Source organism: Parasteatoda tepidariorum, chromosome 3, assembly GCF_982258835.1.
Source record: "Parasteatoda tepidariorum strain Cologne lab strain chromosome 3, Ptep-v5.0, whole genome shotgun sequence".
In the NCBI taxonomy this organism is placed as follows: domain Eukaryota; kingdom Metazoa; phylum Arthropoda; class Arachnida; order Araneae; family Theridiidae; genus Parasteatoda; species Parasteatoda tepidariorum.
The window spans coordinates 115,652,359-115,676,680 of record NC_141757.1 but is presented as its reverse complement, the minus strand read 5'-3'; the positions used below and the strand labels follow the sequence as shown (position 1 = coordinate 115,676,680).

The window sequence follows — 24,322 nt, the reverse complement described above, 5'->3', positions numbered from 1 at the left end:
TGGCAACCAGAAACAGGGTTTCAGCAAAACTGAAAGAAAATTATCCCCAAATCAAGACTCACAACTCTACCTAAAACCTTTAATTTCTTTATATATTAAACTCTGCTTATATAATTCTAGTTTGTTTCAAATTATTCTTTTTTTAATCTTTTACTCTATCTAAGAAACAAAATCCACCAGTAATTCCCCAAATTTTTTTTTGTCTATTTATTTTTCAATGTCTCCATTTGGTAGATTAAAACTTCATTTCTCTTAACGTATGTTTTAAACTTACCTTCAGTATTTAATCTACAGAATGGTTGTATCATTTGCACAAATGTTAGATTGTTTTTTGCACACACTTGATCGACATCACTACTGCAAAGAACTGCTACACAAGGAGAAAATACATCTTGTATTAATTCATAAGCAGTTTGTTTACAAGTTGCCATGGTGCTTGCTTTCTTAATCAAGTGTAGTAACTAAGATAATGAATTCACCTAGTAACTTGAATGTTGGGGAAGGTGTTATTTACTATTAAATGTAATGGGATTAGTAAAACTAATCTAAATGTAAATAACATATTTAGTTTCCATAATCAAACGAAAGCACCCAGAAAAAATTTGTTTTAATTAAATCAAATATTACTCCATAAAAAAGAGATTGTGTGAGTTGTTTTTACGCTTATACATCTTATGCACTGATAATTTTACATTCTTTCACATTTCTTCCTTCAATCATTCCTTTCAGTGGGTGTCCAAACAAACAAGAAATGTTTTCGGATTCTAAAAACAGTCACAGTTAATTTATATAGGTTATGAACCCACAATCGAAAAGGTCTATAGATGGCAGCAGCAAACATTAAAGGGCCATTCACACTGTATACAAAATATTCACATATGTGAATTTGTAAACGCATTCACCCACAGGTGATTGCATTTACCCGCTAAAAATTCGCATAATTAATTTTTTTTTTCTTGTCCTGTGTAAATTTATTGGTCAAAATACCAACCTTCCTGGAACAACTTTTTTACTTGCAACACTTGAATACGACATCCAGGAAGAAGACCAATTCCGTGTCTAAAGCGCTCTTTTCCCTCTCTGCTCAGATGAATAGGAATGTAATACGATTCTTCCCCCCAATCCATAATATTTGGAATCCCCCGCAGTGAATTGATCGTAAAGACCCAATTCCCAGTAGACATCGAAGTCAAGCATCATTGGTTGAGGCCAGTGAGCTGGTGGATGATCACTTTGATCAGTCTGTGTAGGAACCGAGGGTGCGTAATATCGGTCATTGTTAAACTGCTCTTCTGTGAAGTGTTCGACTTCGCACGCAGGTTATCAGACTACCAAACCGTGGGAACCATCCTTTCTGCAGATTATTGAAGTTTAAAGGCATACTTTCAGATTATTCTCAAGGACTGGACAGTCGCCATAACGCATTGTGCAGCTCTAGTGAGACGCAAATGAACTCCTACTACTAGGAATTTTAGGCCCTCCCTGCCGAATGGCATCGCCCATCAAATGCATTGTAGCGTAAAGGTAACAGAGTCAAATACGTCCATAACTCTGGATGTATTTTCACGCCATCTTGTCCCGCAGTGGACTGATCGTTAAGACACGGTTCCCAGCAGATCACCGAAGTCAAGCGTCACTGGTTACGGTCAGTGTGCGGGTGGGTGACCACTTGGATCAGCCTGCGTAGGGACCGAGGGTGTGCGGTATTGGTCCTCGTTAAACTGTTCTTCCGTAAAGTGCTCGACTTCGCGTGCAGGTCGCCGGGCTACCGAAGCGGGGGTGCCATCCCCTCTGCAGAGGATCAAAATTGTGATGGTATGTCTTCGGATCATCCCCAGGGATGTTTCCCAGACCGTCGCCAATAGCCCATTGTGCAGCTCTAGTGCGACGTAAATGAACAACAACAACAACATCACGCCATCTTTCTCTGAATTCTACTATTTGTGTTTCTACTTGATAAAGCCGTATGAGTCGTACTTTAATTGAGCACACAAGTCAGCATGTATGTGCACCTATAAATAAATAAAAAATCAATAATGTTTCAAATTTTGTAACAGCCTAAGCCTATTATGTATTAAATTTTTTGCACCAGATATCGCTGAAAATTTTATATGTCAATCATCATGTATAGCAGTGGTTCCTAAACTTTTTTGTCTCGTAGACCCCTTGCCATGTTTTTCGGTTTTTGGTAGACCCCCTGCTTACTAGAGTGCCTGTGTGCTAGGCACTCAACCGCTTACATCCTGATATTGATTTCTTGTAAATTCATCAACTTCAAATGTATTTTTGACAGCTGGTATAGTGCTACTCACTGTGAAAGAGTTAAGTTTCTAACCATAGTGAAGTGTACTACTGTGAAAAACTTAAGAAAAAAAAAACATGTTAATTTTATACATTTCTTAATTAAATTCAAACTAATTTAATTTAATTAACATGTAAATTGAATAAAATAGTGCACTATAAAACCCGTACTCAGTTACTAATATTATAATTGCGGAAATAAGTGCGCATACAAAACCGTAGTAGTGTATTGTCGGTCTATTTATTATATTTTCACGTAAAAACTAAGCAACAAATCTCCGTGATCTTGTGCGCAGATAAAATTGGAGGTCTATGGCTAGCTAAAGAGTTGACACACTTGCTAGGCTACAATTTACAGCGAAAAAATAATTTTTGTTGCAAAATAAAACCTTACACGCAGAGAAAATAAAAACGTACGCGGGCGGAGCTGCAGGCAACTGCCAGTTTGTAATAATTCAGTTTCGTATATCAAAAAATAATCCTAATAACTTAAATTTTAATAAAATTTTTACTTCATAGCTACTTTTATAAATTATGTAGATAGATATATGTCTTTATATTATAAATGTAAGCAAATAGGTAGAATCAGTATATGTTGATTATTCCATTCATGAAATTCCAAAACTAAAAGTCACAACCTGCTTATATGAGATCCACTATCGTTGACCCCCATTTTCATTTCATGAACCCCAAAATTTTTTTTCACTTGGCATGTATCCCTTGCAGATTGTCGTCGACCTCGATATAAACCACTTTGGGAATTATTGATGTATAGTAAACCATCTTGCTTTTTTCCCTCCTTTTGTAACTTTTACACACTTTTTGGGCTTAACATTTTATGCATATAGTTAAATCATTTGCAGGTCTTAATAACTTACTGCAAGTCAAAAGAATTGTTTTTAATTTGATTATCTGTTTTAGTAATGAATCCTTCTCAAGTTTCACCTTCCTATTTTCAAAGTTAAAGAACCCTGAAACCTCACTCTATGTCCCCCAGTCTTCAGTTTTCCTAGAAAAGTTGAGTTCCTAATCGAATTGACAGCACCGTCTTTTTTTCTTTTCTTTTCGATCTCAACTTTATTTTTTTAAATTTATTTTACAGTTTTACGACACTTTTCGTTCCTGTATAGTTACTATTTTAAAACTATATATTGAGTGGTGTTTTCTAAATTTTTTGTCAAACATGAAATCAATAAATATAGATATTAAATTATGTTAGCAAATCAATATTCAAGAGGGAAAAAACGAATACAATTAGTGAGTACCATTGAAGACAGCAAGACTGTGAACATGAAAATCTGTTTGTTATTTTCCACAAAACTAACTAAGTGTTGAACTTGAACAAAACTAAATGTTTTTTAAAAAATTGCTTCACAAATATTTCTATACATATTTGGACAATTTCAAAAGACATAACATCTATACTTCGATTTGCGAAATCTTATTTATATTAGAAATTCATGAAAACACCTATATGGCATCTTAAAATTAAAGTTTTTTAAAAATTTTCTACATATAAATAATTTAGGCATATTTGGGCATTTTCGGAAAACATGATGCTCATACTGTGATTTGCAAAAGCTTATTTTTATTAGAAATAAACAGTGTCCATCACATAGCATTAACCCCAAATTTTACTAGCTTTGGACACACTAAAAAACATTTTAAAGTGTTCTACAAATATTTGTAGGCATATATGGGCATTACAAAAAAATTCAACACTGATTTTTTGATATACAGTCAGTTTTAAACTAATCCTGCAGGGTCAATTATTATTCTAAATTCATAAAGTGCCCCCCACATGATAATTTCCAAAATATTTATTGTCAAATATAAGCATTTCTGAAAATATGATCCCATTCCTTGAATGAATCATGCTGTGCTAAAGTTTATTAGAAACTTACAAGTTACATTTTCTGCAAAAATTACTCTTTTTGGGCAGAAATAAACTCTTTTGGAAATGTTCCACAGTTATTTCTAGGCATACATAGGCATAGGGGGAAAATATGACGTCCATTTTTTGATTTAGAGCCAGATTCAAATAAATTGTACAGTGCAAAGTATTATTAAAAATGCACAAATTGTCTGCAACATAAAATTTCTAGTTTGCACAGAACTAAAATATTTTTATAAATGTTTTGCAAATATTTCTTGGCACAGACAGCATTGGGATATTTAGAAAATACGACACCTACTATTTGATTTAGAACTATAGTTACTAATAATCCTACAGTGCAAAAATTTATCAGAAATTCATAAAGTGTTCCTAAATGGCATTTTTTTTCAGATTTTTCTCATTTTGGATAAGATTATTTAAAAAAAAAAAAAAAATTTCTACTGAGATTTCTATCTTTACATTGGAATTTAAAAAAAACACGATGCTCATTCTTCGATTTAAAATCTATCTTAAATAAATCCTTCTCTATAAAAGAAATTATTATAAATTTACACGGTGATTCACTACATGGCATTTCTTGCGGATTTTATTCGCTTTGAAAATAATAATACTATCTTAAAATGTTTTACTAATATTTCGTTGCATATGTGCTTCTGTTTTGAAAATATGATGCCCACATATTGATTTAGAACCAGTTTAATAAAGATTCTGCTTGGAAAAAAAGAATTACTAAGAGTTCACCGAATTGCATTTTCAACAGACTTTCCAAGTTTTGGACAAAATTAATATCTTCTACAAATATTTTCCGGTATATATGGCCGAAATAAATTATACTCATCCATTGGCTTTGATCCAGTTTTAAATAAAAGTTTCTGAACAAAAAATATTTCCAAATCGTTAAAGAGAACGCTTTTGGACTTTCACCATTTCTATGTGAATGAAAAGAAGTTTTTGTGTGTTGTGCTGTTATCTAGTGGAACTTTTTCAGGACATACCTGGATATTATAATCGAGAACAGTTTTATGCCCTAGGAAAAAGTGTGATTCATCATGTTATTACCTTTCCTAGTGAATTAGTTTAAATAAGTGGCAATACACACTTTAACTAACATATAGAAATATGCTTGCGCTTTGCAGAATTAGCAATGGTATATATGATTTGATTTTTACAAAATAATTCTTCTCTTCTTTAAAGGTATAAAGAAATACAAAATTAAAATTGGAGATTTTTAGTTAAACTAAACATTATTTTGAGTCGAAGGATACACAAATAGTTTTTATGATCAACATTTACTTTAGGTCAATAATTTATTGGAATGACAAAACAAAGTAAAATATTTATAGGTTAGTATCAGTTTTTTACTAATGGTGATTTTCACTAAAAATAAATAAGTAAATAAACAAATCAAAGTATCATTTTAGTAATTTCAAACAGAAAAAAACATAGCATTTTTGAATGTATTACAAAGCTTACTTAGGAATGTGTTCAACATTAAAATAGGTAGTTTTAGGGGGTTCTTCAAAGCTCTTTTGACAAGGTAAACGAAGCCATAGTTTGAATGCCTTCAACTAAGCAAAGTTTTGATTTTTAAACAATATATAGTATTATTAGGACAGGCAAATTTAATTACTTGAAAAATAATTCATTCTTAAAGATTTGACAATTTAGCGAGATAATCCCACCTAGAAGAAAATCATTAAAAGTGATTCTCGTAGCTCTTTCACAGGCAAAAATAAAGCCACATCCTAGTGTCCTAAATTCGAAGAAAAGTTATAATTTCAAACTATATATTTTATCTTGCTGTAAAGAATTATGTGGGGCTGAATAGCCAAGATATTAAAAATATTATTGAAATTTTTTATAATTGCTTACAAGAAAAATCATCGTCTTAGATAAAAATCATTAAAATTTAGGAATGAATCCCAATTTTTGCAAATTTTTATGATCCACATAATGCAGCATTAAGAGTAAAATTTCAAATATTAAAACACTAGATCACAAACGCTTTTCATTTTCAAAAAACTGAGACTTATTTTTGTATTGACATTTTGCATCACTTTCATAATTAGTATAGAGAGCTAAAAGATAAGACAAATTTAACCTAATATGAATGATTGAATAAGTAACTATTAAAAAGTCACAACAATCATAAAAATAGCAAATTATGATGAAAATTGTTATTTCTTGTTATTGTAGAGCTTTAGAAAAGCAACCAATAATTTTCAGTAATTGCACATGAACTTAAACTATGCAGTGCTGGTGTAACTTTTCATATTTTTAAAATCAAGATCACAAGTGCTTTTAATTAAATATATGTAACATAAAAAGCTTCTATTAATCTTTTTATGTTATTTCTTTTCCATAAAACTTTTCCTAATTTATTATTGCAATCGAAACACTTTCTCACACTTTTAAAAAGCTACATCCTGTTCTTAAATCTATTTTCGACTCAAGTATGCATTCATTAAAGTAAGACATTCTTTCTTTTATTTCCGTGGGAATCGCGCGACCTATTTAATAAACCAATAGTAATTTCTAAGATTTTCCTCTTTTCCCTAAATAGAGACATTTTCGGATTTTTTGTAAGATTTTCCCTACCGGAAAGACTGATCATCAATAGAGTAAACTAAACTTTTCACTCACCACTCAATAAAGAATGACCAATGATTTGCTTTTATTAAAGTCCTGTGTCTGTTTTGCTACTCGGTTCGACAGCCACCTTTTACATATATAAACTGGTTTCTCTTTATCTTGATTTTTTATGCCTTTTTTATGATCAATATAGAGGAGGATGGCTAGAGATTACAGATGGTGGGAGTTTAACCTAATAGTTATGATGTTATGAGTAACTCTGACGAACTCATAACAGCTATGGAGATAGAATAATATTTGCTTAATATTTTGTTTATTCATATACAAAAGAGTCTTGGAAGAAATTAGCTGGAATAAACAAAATTAAATTAATATTTATACAGAGTTATAGGCCTTATAGTATTACGCATTGCATTATTACTCTCTAATCTTTCCAATAGTATTTAAAAGCATTAATTACATGCTATCACATGATTAGGGTGACTAGCACACATAGAATTTTTAATAGAAATGAATAAATGTTTAGTTTTTGATATAGATGAATAATTTTATTAGTTAAATAACAACAAAGCAATAAATAAAAAATTCTACAAATAGTGATTTTCCCTCCTTCAAGCAGCACTTTAAAAAAAAAAAATTATTAAAGAATTTGAGGAATTAAATTTACACACAAAAGTTTTCAAAATTATATATTAAATTCATGGTCAGGATTAAAAACAAACAAGCAATTAAATACATTTTGTACACAAAAAAAATCTAATAACAACAATTGATCAAATGTAACTTTGGCAAAATAACAAAACAAACAACATTCTATAGGTCTAATTTTAATTTCAAATGATCATAAGTTTCGTGGATTGGACAGTCTCTTATGGTGATGTTCAGTGAATGGTGTAGTTCCTCTAATCTTTGTATAGATTGGTTCAACATAAATATCAGCATATAGTTCTTCTAAGGGAATTTCATTAGCAGTTTTAGCAACATGAACTGCTTCATCTACTTCTTTTCGAACTTCTTGATCAATTTTCTACAAAAAAAAAAAAAAAAATTATAACCTGTACTATAATTATACAAAAAAGTGTTTACCTTAAAATTTAACAAAAAGTCAGATTACATATATTTTTTCTTATAAATATTAAGAGGCCTTAATTATTAAGTAATTTATTTTATTCCAGTAACATTCTACAAAATTGCAAACTGTGAATGAAAACTTACATTACATACATTTAATATCAACGTAACTATTTTTTTTTACAATTCTTATACAATGATTAAGAAACAGAGTAGCAATAATTGAAAACATGGTCTAATATGAAAGAAGGGCAGCCCAGTTATCAAAATCAAGGACAAAGTTCAACTGCCTACCCCATTTTCTATGCCACTGAAAAAAACATGTTACACATTTTAAAAGAAAATAATTTTACTTTATGACCAGCGTTGAACAGCCAAAACCTTTTTGGGGTTACGATTAATAAGGTTAAGTTTGTAGTCTTGTAATTTTGAACCCAAACCAGAAGACAAGGGAACACCTCTCTAAGCATCTGATAAAATTAGCTCGGTGGTGGATTTTTTGATGGAACTACCACACATTTATTTATCATAGAGAGGAAAACCACAAAAAATTCCCACAGTTAGCTCCTAACACAGAATCTGCCTATTACAGAGACTTAACATCAGCTTGTGGTCGACGCAAGCTGGGATCAGAATTTAAATGGACTAGCCATCGCTGGGATTCGTACTTGGGTCACCTCATTGGGACGTGAGTGCTCTATTCCTTGAGCCACTAAGACTCAAAATATTATAAATGATTATTGCAAACATACTCAATGTTTATTAATAAACTATACAAGTGTGAAAAATTATGAATAGGAAAAGTAAAAATGTTCATACAACCACCTTAGCATTCCCCTTAATATTTTCCTCCTTCAATGAAGAGTTTTATGAATTTGCAATACCATTATTTCTCATTTTTTTACTAAGCCGGATGGTTAAGAAGTTTGATTATTGGAGAAAAACTACATGGCTGATAATCGAAAAACAGAATATGAATAATTATTGAAAAAGTACGATGCAATTAAAATTGAGTGGCACTAAAAAATATTGAACTATATCATAGCAAATAATTCTGATTTTTTGACATTATGTAGGTGTAAAAACAGCAGAGATACAAAAAAGAGGAAAATGTAGTAAAGTAGCAAGATTTTTCTGCAAGTAGTGATTATATATAAAGTAGGAGAAAAGTAACAATTAATATATAATTTATTCATCACAAAAACAGAGAAAAAAAAATTAATAGAACCAATGATAAACCGTATAAAACAGAAAGGTAAAAAAATTGCAACATAAGAAACAGTTTCACGAAAGTGAATCAATTCCTGTTGCATAATTTAAAGAGATTCAAGTAATACTTTTTATTCCATATTATTTTTTAAAAAAAGAAACATACAAAAAGCAAAAAAATCGCTGATCCACAGAGGGCAAAATTCCTCACCCAAACTTAATGTATCAATAAAAAAGTATTATACAAAAATAATTATATTTTAAACATCTGAAACCCAATACCCCATTGTTAAATATTTTATCGTAATGATTCAAATAAAATGAATACTATAATCTTCCCATTGTTAATGCTTTTAAAAAATATATAGGTGTTTGAAGAAAATTAAATTAGGATACATATGTATCACTTAAAATAATTTTTGTTGATTAGAGATTTTTTTTAAACATACAAATAGCATAAGCTTTGGAGCAATTAATGTCTCCTATTGTCATGATATTTTATTTCTTTATTTAGTAGAACTTTAATCATTTAAGCTATTTAGAGCAAATAGTAATCCAAGAATGAAAAGAACAATACTCAAGATTTACTTCAATGTTTAGAACTTATCAGCAAACCAATACAGTAGGAAATAAAGCAAAAATATTTAAGTCAATACACTAAAACAATATACGCACATTTATTCTAATAAAGAACCATTTTTTTCTGAAATTACTTGAACCACTTGATTATTGATAGATTTCTTGGTTGTAATTAATCCAAACAATTGGATTACTATGATTAGTAATTTTTTTACACAAAAAAAGTTATACATTGGTGCTAATACTTAAATTTAATGCATATAATCTGAAAGCTTACCTTTAATTCATCAGATTCTACTAAATTTGCATTGATGATCTTTTCTCTGAAGGAAGTGATAGGATCTCTAGTTTGCCTCACTTCTTGTACCTCTTCTCTTGTGCGATAACTAAAAAAGCATTAAAATAAGCAGTTCAAGAAAATTTCAAACAAAATGATATTATAAGGGATGAGTTCTGGCTACTTTCTTTTTTTTTACTGAATTACGTACAAGTTCTGAATTATGTACAAGTAATTATGTAAAAATTCCATTCTTTTATTTTTTGTCAAATGACTTAATAGTAGTGTATAGATAAATAATTAAACTGATGCAAAAAGGCAATTTAATAATCATACCATATTTCATAGCATTAATTAAGTAATAATGCTTTGTTCGTTTTATAATCATTTCTGATTTTTAAAGAAGTATTTGCACTCGTAGTTTTTCTAGCCAATAAACATGTCTTATCGTTTATTGCTTAGTCAAAAAAATTGTGAATGAACGAGAAATTTCCATACAAATGTGCTAAAATGCAAAAAACAGTTTTAATGAGACTAATTCTTAATGCCAATATACATATACAAAGAGGAAAGGTCATAATCTATGAAACACACCCATTGCAACCAGAGCTGATGGTGGAGTAAAAAACAATCTAACACATGCAAAGACAACAGTGAGAGAACAGAAGCTCTGCGATAGTCTGACTCAGAAGCCACACAAAAAGTTTTGATGCAATAGTTGTCTCCATCCAACTAATTCAACCAGGATCCAAGATAATAACAAATATAAGCTCACATATTAAACCTTTTTGGTACTTTTTCATTACAGAACAGAACCTTTTTCCAGTTATCTTAACTTCTTTTTTTTCTTTTTGAGATAAAATTGTGATGCTTCTTAGATTAGCAAAGTTGACTGATCCTTAAGAACTTATACAGGATAGGTCACATAAATATTAGATATAAAAAGAATGACCGTCATAGCTACCCTGTGGCAGAATTTTTTCGAACTTTTTGTGACATACCTCTCTAATACTAATATCTTTCTGCAAGATACTTAAAAATAACAAACGCACATGTTACTAATTTAAAGTAACAGAAGCGTTAACTTCAAAAATAAAAAAAAATCAGACCAAATAAAATATTTTTTTTAAATTGAATAAGTAATTTTTTTAAATTCTAATATTATGGGCGATATTCTCACATTTTCTAGGAAGATAAACTCATTAATTATTTCCTTTTTCGCATTTTGTAATTCATCATCACATTAAAAAAATTGTGAAATCTGTAGCAGTAACTACTGAGAAAAAAAGATCAACGGCGAAATCACATGAATATTCGAAAGGGGTTACTAAATCCGCGTTTTCATTTCGAGATTCAGTTGTTGTAATAAATAATATCGTATTAAAAATAACGGATTTTAAAAGCTATTTGTAAATCAGTAGTAATCACTGCATGAAAAAATAGAACAAAATTTTCTACAGAAAAGAAAATCAAATTTTTTACCTTCATTATTCTCAAATGAAAATAGAAAAATCATAAGCCGTTTTTTTCCACTCCGATGAGCGAGAAAGGCATCTTTTGAATCCAATTCTGAAGAAAAGATAAAATCTTTCGAAAATTTCTGCAAAAAAGAAAAGCTTAATTTTTTCCTTCCCAAAGGAAAGATCTTTCTGCAAGAACTCGGCAACGTGCTGCGACAATGTAACCACGATTCTGCCATGGGCATAGCTATTTCGTTTGAATTTTTAATGAGTGTGCTGCATATTAGAAACCTTTATCCTATATAGAATTTAAATTCTTAGTCGAACCATCACAAGATTAACTTAAGGTAGTTGACAAGTTGTACGGCAGTTATTATATAAACAGATTATATCATTGTACAACATGATTAGAGGCAGTAGATAGTCCATTCAGCAAAGGTTCTTAAATTCATAAAATTTTCCATCCAGCCAATAATGAAGAGAAATATTCTCTTCCCATATCAATGTCCATTAAATATGTTTGCAGTATGTGGTCAATCAGAAAATAGGCTTTGGAAGGGACAATAATTTGTTTCTTTATGTCACTTTTTTCCAACTAAAAAGCATTAAAACAAGTGCAAGAGACATTAAAAAGCAGCAGGTAATCCCAGAAAAGTAAATAGAATCAATCAGTTCCCTTCAGTAACTGTATGATTTGAAAAAAATGCCAACTCCTCCAACAAAACATGGTGAACAATACATTTTTATGAGAATGAGAGAAGAGAGCAAGAAACATATTTTAAAGAAATGAATTGTTGACAAAAATCGGGAACATACATCCATATAACAACATTAATAAGCATTTAGGTATTTATAAGAATTAATATAATTTAAAAAATACACATTGGATAGAAAATTGATGCTTGTAAACAAAGTAAAATAAAAAGATAATAACTAAAAAGAATTTTCATTAAAACACCAAAATTATGATATTAAAATGCCAAAATGTAGAGGAAGGAGCTCAAAGAATTAAAAAAATAAAATATTTTGACAAATATATTTTTTGAAGAATTTTTTCTAGCCAAAGCACGTTCAAAATTGATGTGTGTTACTTAAAATGTGTGATGTGTGTAATGATGTGTGTTCTTTAAAGAAGAAAGAGTGAAAGAAATTTCAAAAGCTTTTTCATTTAAAAATATTATTTATACAAATACTTTGTAAATATTACTTACCCTTTGAGGTACTATGTTTTTTAATTAAGACAAGTTGATAGCCCTTTCTTATTACACAAAGGAAGTTATTATCAATTAATTAAAAACCAAATCCGTAGCAGTTTTTATATCATAGTAAAAAAAATTTGCTGTCTTTTTTGAAAAAAAAAAGGATATGCATCCTCAGAGGTCAGAAGTAGTACACTACAAGTAGTGAAACTACTGTAGTCACTACTTTTTTTCGTAGCTTGTAGTGTAGTGTGCTACTTTTTAAAAAAAAACTAGTGTAGTGAGTAGTCAGGGGTCTGTTTAGAAGAAATTTGGGTCCGTTAACGGACCCTTCACAAAATATCATTTCATAAAAACAGACCCTTCACAAAATATTTTAACTTAAAAACGGACCTTTCACAAAATGATTTTTCTTTAAATCTGACCCTTCACAAATTTGTTTATCTTCGTTATTGTTTTGTTAATCGCATAAACCCTTCCTAAGGGGAAAAAATGAAGATGGATGTAAACGAATTAAGTTTTGTCTTCGGCAGACGCTTCTTCCTTTATTCATTCGAAATGAATATTCCGCGTTCAGCAGTATAGGCTAAATACCAAATATTTGTATGTTGCATCTCTAATTTAGAAGCAATTGCTGCTTATTTTTGAAAATTTAATTTTCTTTAATTATAGTTTTACAGTGTTGAGCATAATCTTATTATCTATTTACAATTTAAAAACTCCTTGAAAAAGTTTTTGCAATAACAGGACCGTATTGAAAGCTTAACAAAATTACAAATATTTGGTAATTTTTTAACATTTCTCAAATTAAATATTCAACGTCAAAAAAGGCATAAGAGTTGCAGGCTAAATGAACAATTTGAAAAAAAAAAATGTTTTAGAACAGCAAACTGGCTCCTGTTAACATAGAATAAATATTTATTAATAATTCCTCATGTTTAATGTAAACCAATTTTTTATTCAAAAACATTTTGCGCACAGGTGTAATTTAAGTTCCTCCAGCAATATTTGTCTCTTTAAAGAAGTAAAGTTATTACCACATTTCTAAAGTAGTTTGTAGTCACAACATTTAAAAAAAAAAATAGGTGTAGTTGTAGTTAAATACATTGGTAACAAAGTAGCTGTAGTAAACTACATAAATAATGTAGTTTTTTCGACCACTATACTTTCATAACTAAAGTAAAAACAAAAAGATTTAATTAGTGTTTAAACTATAGCAACCTTTTAAAATGAAAGAAATATAATTTAATTCAATGAAGAATAATTTTACTAACCTTGTTCCTGGATCACTCATACTGTGTCCATGATAACGATAAGTAGCAACTTCCATTACAAGAGGACCCTTGCCAGCTCGACAAATTTCAGCAGCAAATTTTGTCGCTTCTCTAACCGCTAAAACATCCATTCCATCAACCTATAAAACAGTATATCAAATTATAATAATAATATTCACAGCAAGAAATTTTGTTGCTTTTCGAACAGCTAAAAACTTCATTCTATTAACCATTAAAACAAGAAATCAATTTATAAAAATAGTTTCAGGAAAAAAATTTGTTGTTTCTCTAATAGATAAAACATAAATTTCATCAATCTATAAAACAATATATCTATTTGTAATAAAACAAAGATATAAAACTATATATAATTTAAAAATATAGCACCTTGCAGACATGAATTTTTTTAAACTATGCAAGACTTTATTACATTTTTTTAAACTTACAAGACTCAGCAAAATATAAAACTTTATTTTTTTATTTACTTTGATACTTTCTTAATAAAGGAAGAATAAAAAGTTAAAACTCATGCTTTAAGTTATAAAAATTAATACAAAAAAAAAAAAAATCAAATTTTTAAAAAATAGTTTTTTAGTATTGAAAAATGGCACATTTAAAACTTCAGTGACCTTGGGTAAAATATATTCAGCAACCTTAAATATCTTTCTGTGTTGCAGAATTTAGAAAAATCTTTTCTTAACCAATAAGAAAATTTTATATCGCAACTGACTTTATGAATTATTTCTTTAAATGCAAAATATGTTTCCGCAATGTAGAAATTACATTTTGCATGAGCATAACGGAGGTAAAAAGGTGTAATTAAAAAAAGTGAAATTAAGAAAAATTAAAAATTTTCCACATTTAAGTGAAAAATGAAGCAATTTTTAATGAAACATCATTTATAAGTTTCGTGTTTATACATTGCTCACTGTGGACTTCACAGCCAGATTTCCATAGGATTAATGTTAGACTAATTTTCTAAGTAAATATTTGAGGGCTTGTTGACAAGTTTTCAAATGTTGAAATAAGCAATAATTAAGTAATTTAAAAGTAAAATAAAGCATCTTTTATAAGTATCTCATTTATATGTTGTTCACATTTCCCCCCTTCATTTAAAAGTCTGATATTTAGATTTTTGATTAGATTTTTATTACAGTATTCACATTGGTCTCACAAAATTTTTCAATAAAATATTTTAAACCACATTGACAATTTTGAACAGTTAAAATCTGCTCATAAACTACTAAACTAACTTATTTATATCTAAACCATCACTTCTTTTTTAATTAAGAGCTTAACATAATCAATTAGGCTTAAACAGTGTCCTCGTTATTTAGGTGAAAGAAAGGCCCAGAAATGATTGATAGACTGGCCTCGTTCTATCAAGAGAGTTGAGTGACTCAGTGATATACTAGCACTAATATCTTGGAAAACTTTGAAACGATTACGTCTAGACAAATTTTCAGCATTAGTAGCATTAAATTTGTAATAATTAAATTCGCTTAGTAAAAACTTTATTTACAAATCCTTTCAGTAACACATTGCCTTATATTAATCCCCTGAAATACATACAAATGGTTCATCACTGTATCTATGTATGGTGCATCATTGTACATTTTAAAAACATGTAAAGAAAATGTGCCAGGAAAAAAATGTTCTTTAAATAATTAGTGCTCATGAATTTTTTTGTTGTCTTTGCATGATTGCAGTCCCGTAAAAAATTGACACTAACGGTGAAAAAATATTACGTTTTTTAAAATTTAAAGAAACAGATACATACCCAAATCCCTGGAACATAATCGCCCCTTGTGTAATAATCAGTTGAAGCAGAAGATCTCTCAATACTCGTTCCCATTCCAAAGCCATTATTTTCACAAATGAAAATGGTAGGTATATTCCATAATTTTGCAATGTTAAATGCCTCAAACACTTGACCTTGGTTAGCTGCACCATCACCATAAAGAGCCAAACATATATCATCTCTTCCTTGATATCTTAGAGCAAAACCTATGCCAGCACCTAATGGAACCTTAAAAACAAATGAATGATTATGCAAATAATATAACTTGAAAAATGATAAATATTAAAAAGCAGGATCTAATCACCAACATTAATCATACTCAACTAAATAAGTATAAAGTATACCCCTTTTCTTCATTTAGATTAATCTTGTGTTTGTCTATTTTTTATTAGTGAGAGTAATATCTGATATATTTAAGTTATTCTAGTAGTCAGTAAAATTAATATTAACCTGTAAAATTAATATTAAAACTATTACCAATCAAGCAAAAACTAATACACTATAACAACTATTACACTATAATTCTTAGTGCTATTTTAACATTAAATTTGTGTATTTGCTTATAACAAGCTCCCTTAATGGCATTTCTACCTGTAGTGAATTATGATTATAATGAACTTTTACTGCATGCATAAATATTAGAATAACGTATCAATAAATTTTTCCATTTTTCTTTAGGCTTTTGTTATTTTAGCACTTAAAACATTTATTTCAAATTTCATATTGGATCTCAATTTCTTCTAATATACATAGTTTAATAAAATGTGCTATACATAAATTTAGGACAGAAATAATGTATTAGTCAGAAATTCTTGTGCAATTAAAAGGGAATTTTTTGGTAATTTCTTGGCAATCAAAATTCAGGATCTAATTATGATGATTTCTAGAAATGTAAAATTATTTTTGTTGATTATAATTGATTTACCTGAGCACCCACTATGCCATTGCCACCATAAAAATTATCATGATACATATGCATTGAACCACCCTTGCCTCTAGCACATCCAGGTTCCCTGCCTAAAAGAAAAAAAAAAGAAAACAATGCAAATGTAACTATGATGATAACTACTAGAGCTTGGCGATAAATATTTAAACATTAATATTTCTTAAAGATCGCGAGAATGATATTTGGAAAGTTATTTTGGCAATGTATTGTGAACACAATACCTTACAATAAATATCTCACATACCATTATTACTGACAATCATAATATCACAATTATAATAAGCAAATAATATCAAACCTGATAACATAGACAGGAAATTTATTTACGTAACTTTGGACAATGGGCTACTGGCGACAGTTTGGAAAACATCCCTGAGGATGATCCAAAGATATGCCATTGCAATTTTGATCCTCTGTGGAGGGGATGGCTTTCCTGCTTTGGTAACCCGTGAGATGCAAACATTTTAAGGTAGAACAGGTTAATGAGGACCAATACCACACGCCTTCAGTTTCTATGCAGGCTGATCAAAATGGTCACCCAACCACTTACTCTAGGAACTGTGTCTTTATGATCAGTCCACTGAGGGACAACATGATAAGGTTATGAGTATTATTAAATATAATACTATGAGTGTTAACAAACAGGACACTATTGTAAGTTCTATAATGATAACTGTCAAAATCAATATTATCCTGAGAATAGATAAAATTCATTTGGGCAATGAAATTTATGATTATTATTTTTGCTGCTGGTTATTGAAAACAGCAAGTCAAAATTGGAGGAGTGTTTGAAGTATTTTATAAAATTTCTGATTAACTATTAACATGCCCGACAGGCATGTAAGAATCTAAAATAGAAGCCAGATAAAAATTTTTACATGCTAGGGCAAAACAAATTTTGATCCCAGCAAAACAGTACTTTATTTTCAAAAAAAATCACAACAAACATTCAATAGCTACTATAGATAATAATAAGAAAACTAAAAAGAGAAAATTAATTAGAATTTGGACATACCAGTTAATTCAGCTAATACACCTTTAACGCTAACACCTCTCAGATATGTCCAACCATGAGCTCTGTAAGAGGTGATAACAGCATCTGTTTTTCTAATGGCAGCTTCCATTCCCACGGCACATGCTTCCTAAACAGAAGTTTTCTTACTTTCAACAGTTTTAAAATAGTCAAAAGTTAAGAGAATGCTTAAAAATATTATAACATTAATAAAGTTTCTTTAAATATAAGATTCAGCTAGTGATTCAAGTGGACTTCAGAAATTAAGACTGCTTAGGGACTTATATCTTCCAAATTTTTGGGTCCTTTCAAACTAATAATAGGTCTCTATTAAAATAATACAAATCTCCCATTTAAAGTACATAAAAAGTGAATATTTTATGATTAGGAAAAAAAATTCTGATTAGTAATTGATATAGTAATGATTCAATAATAATTCAACAAAAAATTAATACTAAAATTTCTACATCATGGTTTTTAGAAGATCAAAGTCAGTTACTGTTTTGAAAAGATAAAATGACACACTATATTCTTTTTGATAAATACTTATTCTTTATGCTGATAGATCATATATCATTAATAAACTGGAATCTTCCTTTCTTTTTTTTTTTTTTGCAATGGAGAAATCCTTTTTTTCACTTCCTCTACGATTTTTTTTGCGTATCTATAGCCCGTCAGTGGAATTGTTAGATTTAATGTTAGAAATATATTGCTAAGATTATTGCTACAATAAATTAGAAAAACTTATAAATTAAAAAAACTTACAGACCAATAAAAGCTGTTAATTGATATTTTAAAGAAGTACATTTTAAATACAGTGATCTCTCACTTATGCACCACCTCTTTTATGCACCTTTTTCATTTATACGACGATTTTTATAGGTCCCAGTACATTAGATAGGAAAATAATGATAAACATCCTTCGTTTATGCGTCGCTCTAAAAATAAATTTTTCAATTATGCACCGAAATTTTAGGCTAACATTTTAATTTTTTAATCCTTTAAATATTTTTTCTTCTTTAAAAAAAATGTTTTAAATTAAAAATTAAGCAAATAAGCAATCCTTGTTACATATAAAAAGAAATATATGTTGTTAGATCCTATTGAATTTGCTTCCCCTTGTGACCTTTTCATTTTCGCTGTTTCTGGAAAGACATTCTTTCTAGAATTTTGAATAGGGTGTCTTATCTGTTACACCAACAACAATGAAAGCCCATTCATCTCTTAAAAAATGACCATTTCTCTTGTCCAGATATTAGTTTTACTCCCATGCTGTTTTCTAGAAGAAAAAAAAGACACCTGGAATACGAAAGATGAAAGAGACCGCGATCACTTACTTGCAGTCAGATGGACATCATGAGACAGAAGTACTTGAACAACTTATTGTGCAGCATATTATGACGTCAAGTACTTTTCTTAGAAATTTATCATGTGATGTTTCACCCCCTCCCATAAAACTCAAATTTTTTGTGAAGAACTGTTCATTTATATCTAACTAGAACTTGAGAACGTGGTGGATGATGCTGACGAGGATGATAAAGTTCCTCCAAATCACACAGCAGTATTGAAAGCTTTAGACACTATTCGTGACTATTTACAATTTAATTTTGCTTCTGAAACTCCCCCTTATCCCATTTATATGAACTGGAAAAAATTGTTTTTGAATAACGTCGGCAAAAACAAATACAAACATGTATTAAGATTATTTCGCAAGAAAATAAATTGTCTTAAGGTATGTTAAATTTTTTCTTTGTATAGTTATAGTAAATACCAAAACAGTATAAATATTAACATTTAATCTTTAGAAACATATTTATTCTTATTGTCACTGCAATTTACGTTGCGTTTTAGAATTTTGAAGTTTTTCACTTATGCGCCTCTTTCACTTATGCGCTTTTTTCTCTTGGCCCCTTACTCCGGTGCATAAGTGAGAGTTCACTGTACAGTGTATATTTTAAATGAGCAGGAGAAGATGTGGACATTATACCCTTGTTGGAAAAAAAAATGTTTGCATTAGGACAAAACTAGTAAGCTTTTTCTTTGGAATAATACTTTTTCATTACATGCCTTTATTTTTCTTCTGAAAAATTTATTAGTAAAACCAATTTACATGTCTTTATTTTATAAATTACATAGTCTATTAAATAATTTTAACTAATTTGCTCATTACTATTTAACAACTAGAATGATTATTTATCTATGATTTAGATTTTAAAAGATTTTCCAAAGCTGAAAACTCAAGATGCAATATATATAATTTATTAAATTTAATTTTCAATTAGTGTTATATCATAATAACAAATGTACATTCAATTGCACTTCTTTACAAAATAATGTCTAAATTGTTATCCCTACTATCAATATTTTTATTTTATTTAAAATAATATTTCTCTTCACGATTTTGGTTTATGGGTTTCAACACTTAAAGTCCACTCCTAGCTGTGACATTGCTTAATAATACTATAATTCATGTTTCACTAAACATAGTAATCAAAACTTTTAGTTGAATTCTTTACTTGTAAAATCAATAAACTTCAATTTTTGAATTTTTTAAAATTTTAATTAAATTGCTTAGTTTAACTCTTAATTACCTAAATTGAAAAAAATTTCTCTAATAAATATTAACATTCCTATTTAATTTCTTAACAGAATTTAATAATAAATAATATATTTTAGTCAGAGATTGTAAGTTTCTTCCTAAGTTGAAAAAAAAAAAAAAAACCATCCTGGAAGAAATCACTTTCTTAATTTTTTCTCAAAAAGAAATATCAAACAATAAAATAGTTTAAACAGTTTATAATTGCAAAATGGTTTAAATAACAGCATTAATTTCTATTTTTAATACTATATCATTTTGAAATATGTGAAAACTGAAAATCAATATTTGGAAGAAAAAAAAATATGATGAAATTTTTGGCAAAATAAAATAATTTCAGTTCTTCAATAATTTACGTAAGTAAGTATGGTAAATATGATATATAGATTTTAAAATTCTATATAAAATTAAAATAAATTAAAGAAAAATAGTTATTTTTTTTAAAAAGAGTAGAAATGAAACATTTCTAGCGTTCAGGTACCATATTAAATTTAGTTTTGTTTAATTTGAGCAATTCTTATAACACTAATTACTAAAAAATTTATTAGTCACTTTTAGTTTCTTTCCATTTTATCCAGTTTTTTTTAAAAATCTTGCCCATTTTCTATTTTTTTCAGCTTGTTTTACTTTTTCATGCTTCTCACAGACAAAATGGCATCCTTGATTTTAAAGCTTAATTTCTTATACATTAAAGATTATTATTTATGCATGCATTTTATTTAAGATTAGGCATGTGAAAAATTCAATTGTGACATAAAACATAATATTAGTTAATATGTAGGAAAAACTAATAATTATTCAATACAATACCTCAAAAATTGATTTTAAGTAAGAAAAGACAGGTTAAGTATGAAAAACTAAACTGACATCAGACTACTTTAAATATTAATATCATAAGTTTTATATCAATCATAAAGGAATGCCGCTCTAGTATCAAAATGACCATAATTTAATATATATATATATATATATATATATAATGATAAGTCTGAAAATAAGTATTAATACCTGGCCTGAATATAAATGACAGAAACCTCTAATAATTTTTTCCTTGTACAAACTATTAGCAGCAGTTTCCATTCTTCGTACAACCATCATGTCTCGATAATACTTGAGTGCTTCTTCTTTGGTAACGGTTACATCAGAGGAAGGACCAGAATCCAATAAATGTAACTTATAAGGCTGAAAGAAAAATAAAGAATAGCTTAATTTTTTAAAATTAAATTATTAATGAAACTCCTAGCATTAAGAAGAAAATTTACATAATTATTTGTGAACCAATAAAAAATTCTTTATTAAACATTATTATCATTGTTATATGATGCATTATATCTTATATTATTAAATATATTATATTAATAAATATATTATTATATATATTTTATTATTATACATACTGTATTATTAAATATATTACATTATTATACATATTATATTATTATACATATTATATATATTAAAAATTGTTACATTATTTATTTAAAAATACATCATAGCAATAGGAATAACATAAGCAAAATCTTGAAATATCTCTAAAATGTATTACAAGAATTTTAATGTTCAAAACTTTAGTATAATATCAAATTATAACAAAAAATTCAATATGTTTAAAATATCTTGATGAGTAATACAAACTTTTGTTTGAAATGAAGCTTCTGCAGAATATAAACGATGAACTGAACTGTTAATAACTTTTGATGTTTTCTGAAAAAGAAAGAAAAGAAAATATTAATAGAAGATTAAAAATTTATATTAGTTAATATACCATAGGCATGTTAATTGTTAAAAATAGCTTTTATTTTTTTTACTTTTGGTGAAAGATGCTGGCTTTGGTGCTAGTCAATAGAATCTAGAAAATTTTTTCTTTAGAGATGGATGAACTTATGCATAGGATATCAGCAAAATGTTGAAAAAAATAGCTTTTATCATAGAATTAATAATCTTATATATCTTTCTCACAAAAAAAATCTCACTGAGATCAATTGCAAACAGGGCATCTGCTACATTTTAGATTTTCAAATTCATGACTTTTCATGATTAATTCCAAAAATTTTTCATGATTTAATGAGGTTACTATTTTCTCCCACAAAAACACAACAATGAATTTAAAAAAGCATTATAATAACATTCATTGAAATGATAGGTATAACCTAAACTGTTATGCTCTGCATCTTCATATATATAGATTTTAAATTTAAAAAACAGAGTACAAAGAAAGAGTTGAAGCAATAAAATAGCTGAAAAAAAAACAGAAGCAAATAATTTTTTTTCGGCAGAATTACATTCTAAAGATACCTTTCTTGTTCATCGGAAAGGAATGAAATACTCCTGATTTTTCTGTTCTCATTTCGGAATAAAAAAATTTGCCAATGACTGGCTTGCTTCAGCTAAAATTTTAAATTGATAAAAAAAAAAAAAAAAATAATAATAATAAAAAAAATTCTGAAATCACAGAAGTTTAAAAGTTAATTCGCTCTAGAAATGTTTTTTCCTTCATTTTTTGAAAGAACACCTTAATTTTTAAAGAGCACGATAAAACATTTTATATTTTAATCAAATATGACTGTGAGTGGGGATTTTGTTACAAATTCAGATATTCGGAACACCATGAAATTGGGGGGAGGGGGGTACATTCCATTTCAAAAAGACGATCTTTCGGCGACCTAAATCCATTACTTTTCATGCTTTTTTTAAAGAAATAGTTAAAATCATGACAAATTTTGTTCTATACTGAAATTCATGACTTTCCAGGTGCGCGGATACCCTGTGCAAAAATTTTTAAAAAGCACAAATTAAGTCAGTTGGCAGATCAGATCAAAGTTAATAAAACTGTTAACACTTTGTAGATATAACATGCAATATTCGGCGAGAAACAGTTTTTGGATAGGTTTAACTTTTACACTTAAAATAATAAGTATTAATTTTTGAATAGTTTACACACTGATTGCTTACATATTTTGGTCTACGTGCTTGACTTCCAAATATACTAGAATAAAGTAAATTATAGAGGATAAAGAATCAATATCTACGAAAACTTAATGAAATGAAAATTCCACCTAGAGTTCAAATCGAATTATTTTTCTATGCTGAGCTCTCCCAGCACTGCATAGTACGAAAATAACGATATTCGTAATATATGACAACATGTATAATATTAAGTTCTTTTTTAGATTTATGTTTCTCATTCACAGTTTTATTGTAGTAATAATCTGTTGAAATGATCAAGATGTCTCTCACTTTCGATATTTTCAAAACGGTGTTAAAGTTTTCGGATCCTGGTAAAAAAAAAAAAAAGAGAAAAATTAGTTACAATTAATATATTTTTAAGATTGACACAGCTTCTTGGAAATTAAACTATTGAAATGGATGTAAGTTTAAAGTTTGTAAATAATGAAAAAACAACAACACAGAATCGTGAAATCCTTTTATTACAATTCAAAAATATTTTAATAGATTAAGAAATTAATGAAATGATTTTTTTGGATACTGCTGATGAAGGTCAAATTTTAGCATCAACTTTCTGAAAGAAATTTGACCACCGAGCACTTTTACTGATATAATACTAACCAGAAATTTAGAAAACGATGATACCCAAGTTTTTGTAATTACAGACATCTTTATACTTCAAAAGTAATTTAATAAAAACTATCTTTCGTTTCGACTCAAATTCAATAATTTAGCAGACTGAAGAAATCAGATTTATTTGTTTTTTTCATTTTGAGTCAAACAGTTACAGTTATTTTATCATCAAGAAATTAAATTTGTGCAATAAAATAAATAAATTATGATTTAGTGAATTAAGCAACTGTTAAGTGCCTAGAGACTTTAACAATCGTAGCTTTGAATAATTTTTTTATCATTATTCAAGGAACAATAAAATGTCTCAACAAATTTTTTGTATTTATTAATAAATTTGAGTTTCAGAGATTGATTACAGTTTATAATGACTTTAAGATTGGTAAAATAATAAACTTTTTATGATTTTGGTTGGTTAAATCGTGTTTTAGCTTTATATGAGTTAAACAAATAAAAGAATTTTTAAGGGGGATATCAAATATGTGGGGGGAGATATACAATAATCCCATATCAAAAACATGCCGCAAGCCTT

The 24,322-nt window shown here is 28.4% G+C and overlaps 2 protein-coding genes across 3 annotated transcripts in view; both read right to left on the bottom strand.

Moving 5' to 3' along the window:
- Window positions 1-776, bottom strand: part of l(3)76BDm (trafficking protein particle complex subunit 8 homolog l(3)76BDm) — a 55,118-nt gene extending 54,342 nt beyond the window's left edge. The window contains exon 1 of one of the 2 annotated variants that reach the window (XM_087159957.1): window positions 275-776. In XM_087159957.1, the coding sequence (XP_087016083.1) occupies window positions 275-431 (157 nt within the window). In that variant the 5' untranslated portion in view covers window positions 432-776. The remainder of the gene's footprint in view (window positions 1-274) is intronic. The other variant, XM_016056907.4, reaches the window with a different exon arrangement.
- Window positions 777-5,410: 4,634 nt separating this feature from the next.
- LOC107443138 (putative pyruvate dehydrogenase E1 component subunit alpha, mitochondrial) lies at window positions 5,411-24,302 on the bottom strand. Its single transcript, XM_016056906.4, has 9 exons — window positions 23,782-24,302; window positions 21,850-21,918; window positions 21,223-21,396; window positions 17,622-17,748; window positions 16,586-16,677; window positions 15,640-15,888; window positions 13,860-13,999; window positions 9,927-10,035; window positions 5,411-7,817 (listed from the first exon to the last, which is right to left on the bottom strand). Exons 1-9 carry the CDS (start codon window positions 23,827-23,829, stop codon window positions 7,632-7,634), a joined length of 1,194 nt encoding a protein of 397 aa, XP_015912392.1. The 5' UTR covers window positions 23,830-24,302; the 3' UTR covers window positions 5,411-7,631.
- Window positions 24,303-24,322: the final 20 nt, after the last annotated feature.

Coding starts and splice junctions, on each gene's coding strand:
- LOC107443138 (XM_016056906.4), bottom strand. CDS start 23,829: ATGTCTGTAATTACAAAAACTTGGGTATCATCGTTTTCTAAATTTCTG. Junction 15,889..16,585: donor ATGGCATAGTGGGTGCTCAG/GTAAATCAATTA, acceptor TTTGTTTTTAAG/GTTCCATTAGGTGCTGGCAT. Junction 7,818..9,926: donor TAGAATCTGATGAATTAAAG/GTAAGCTTTCAG, acceptor TTTTTTTTGTAG/AAAATTGATCAAGAAGTTCG.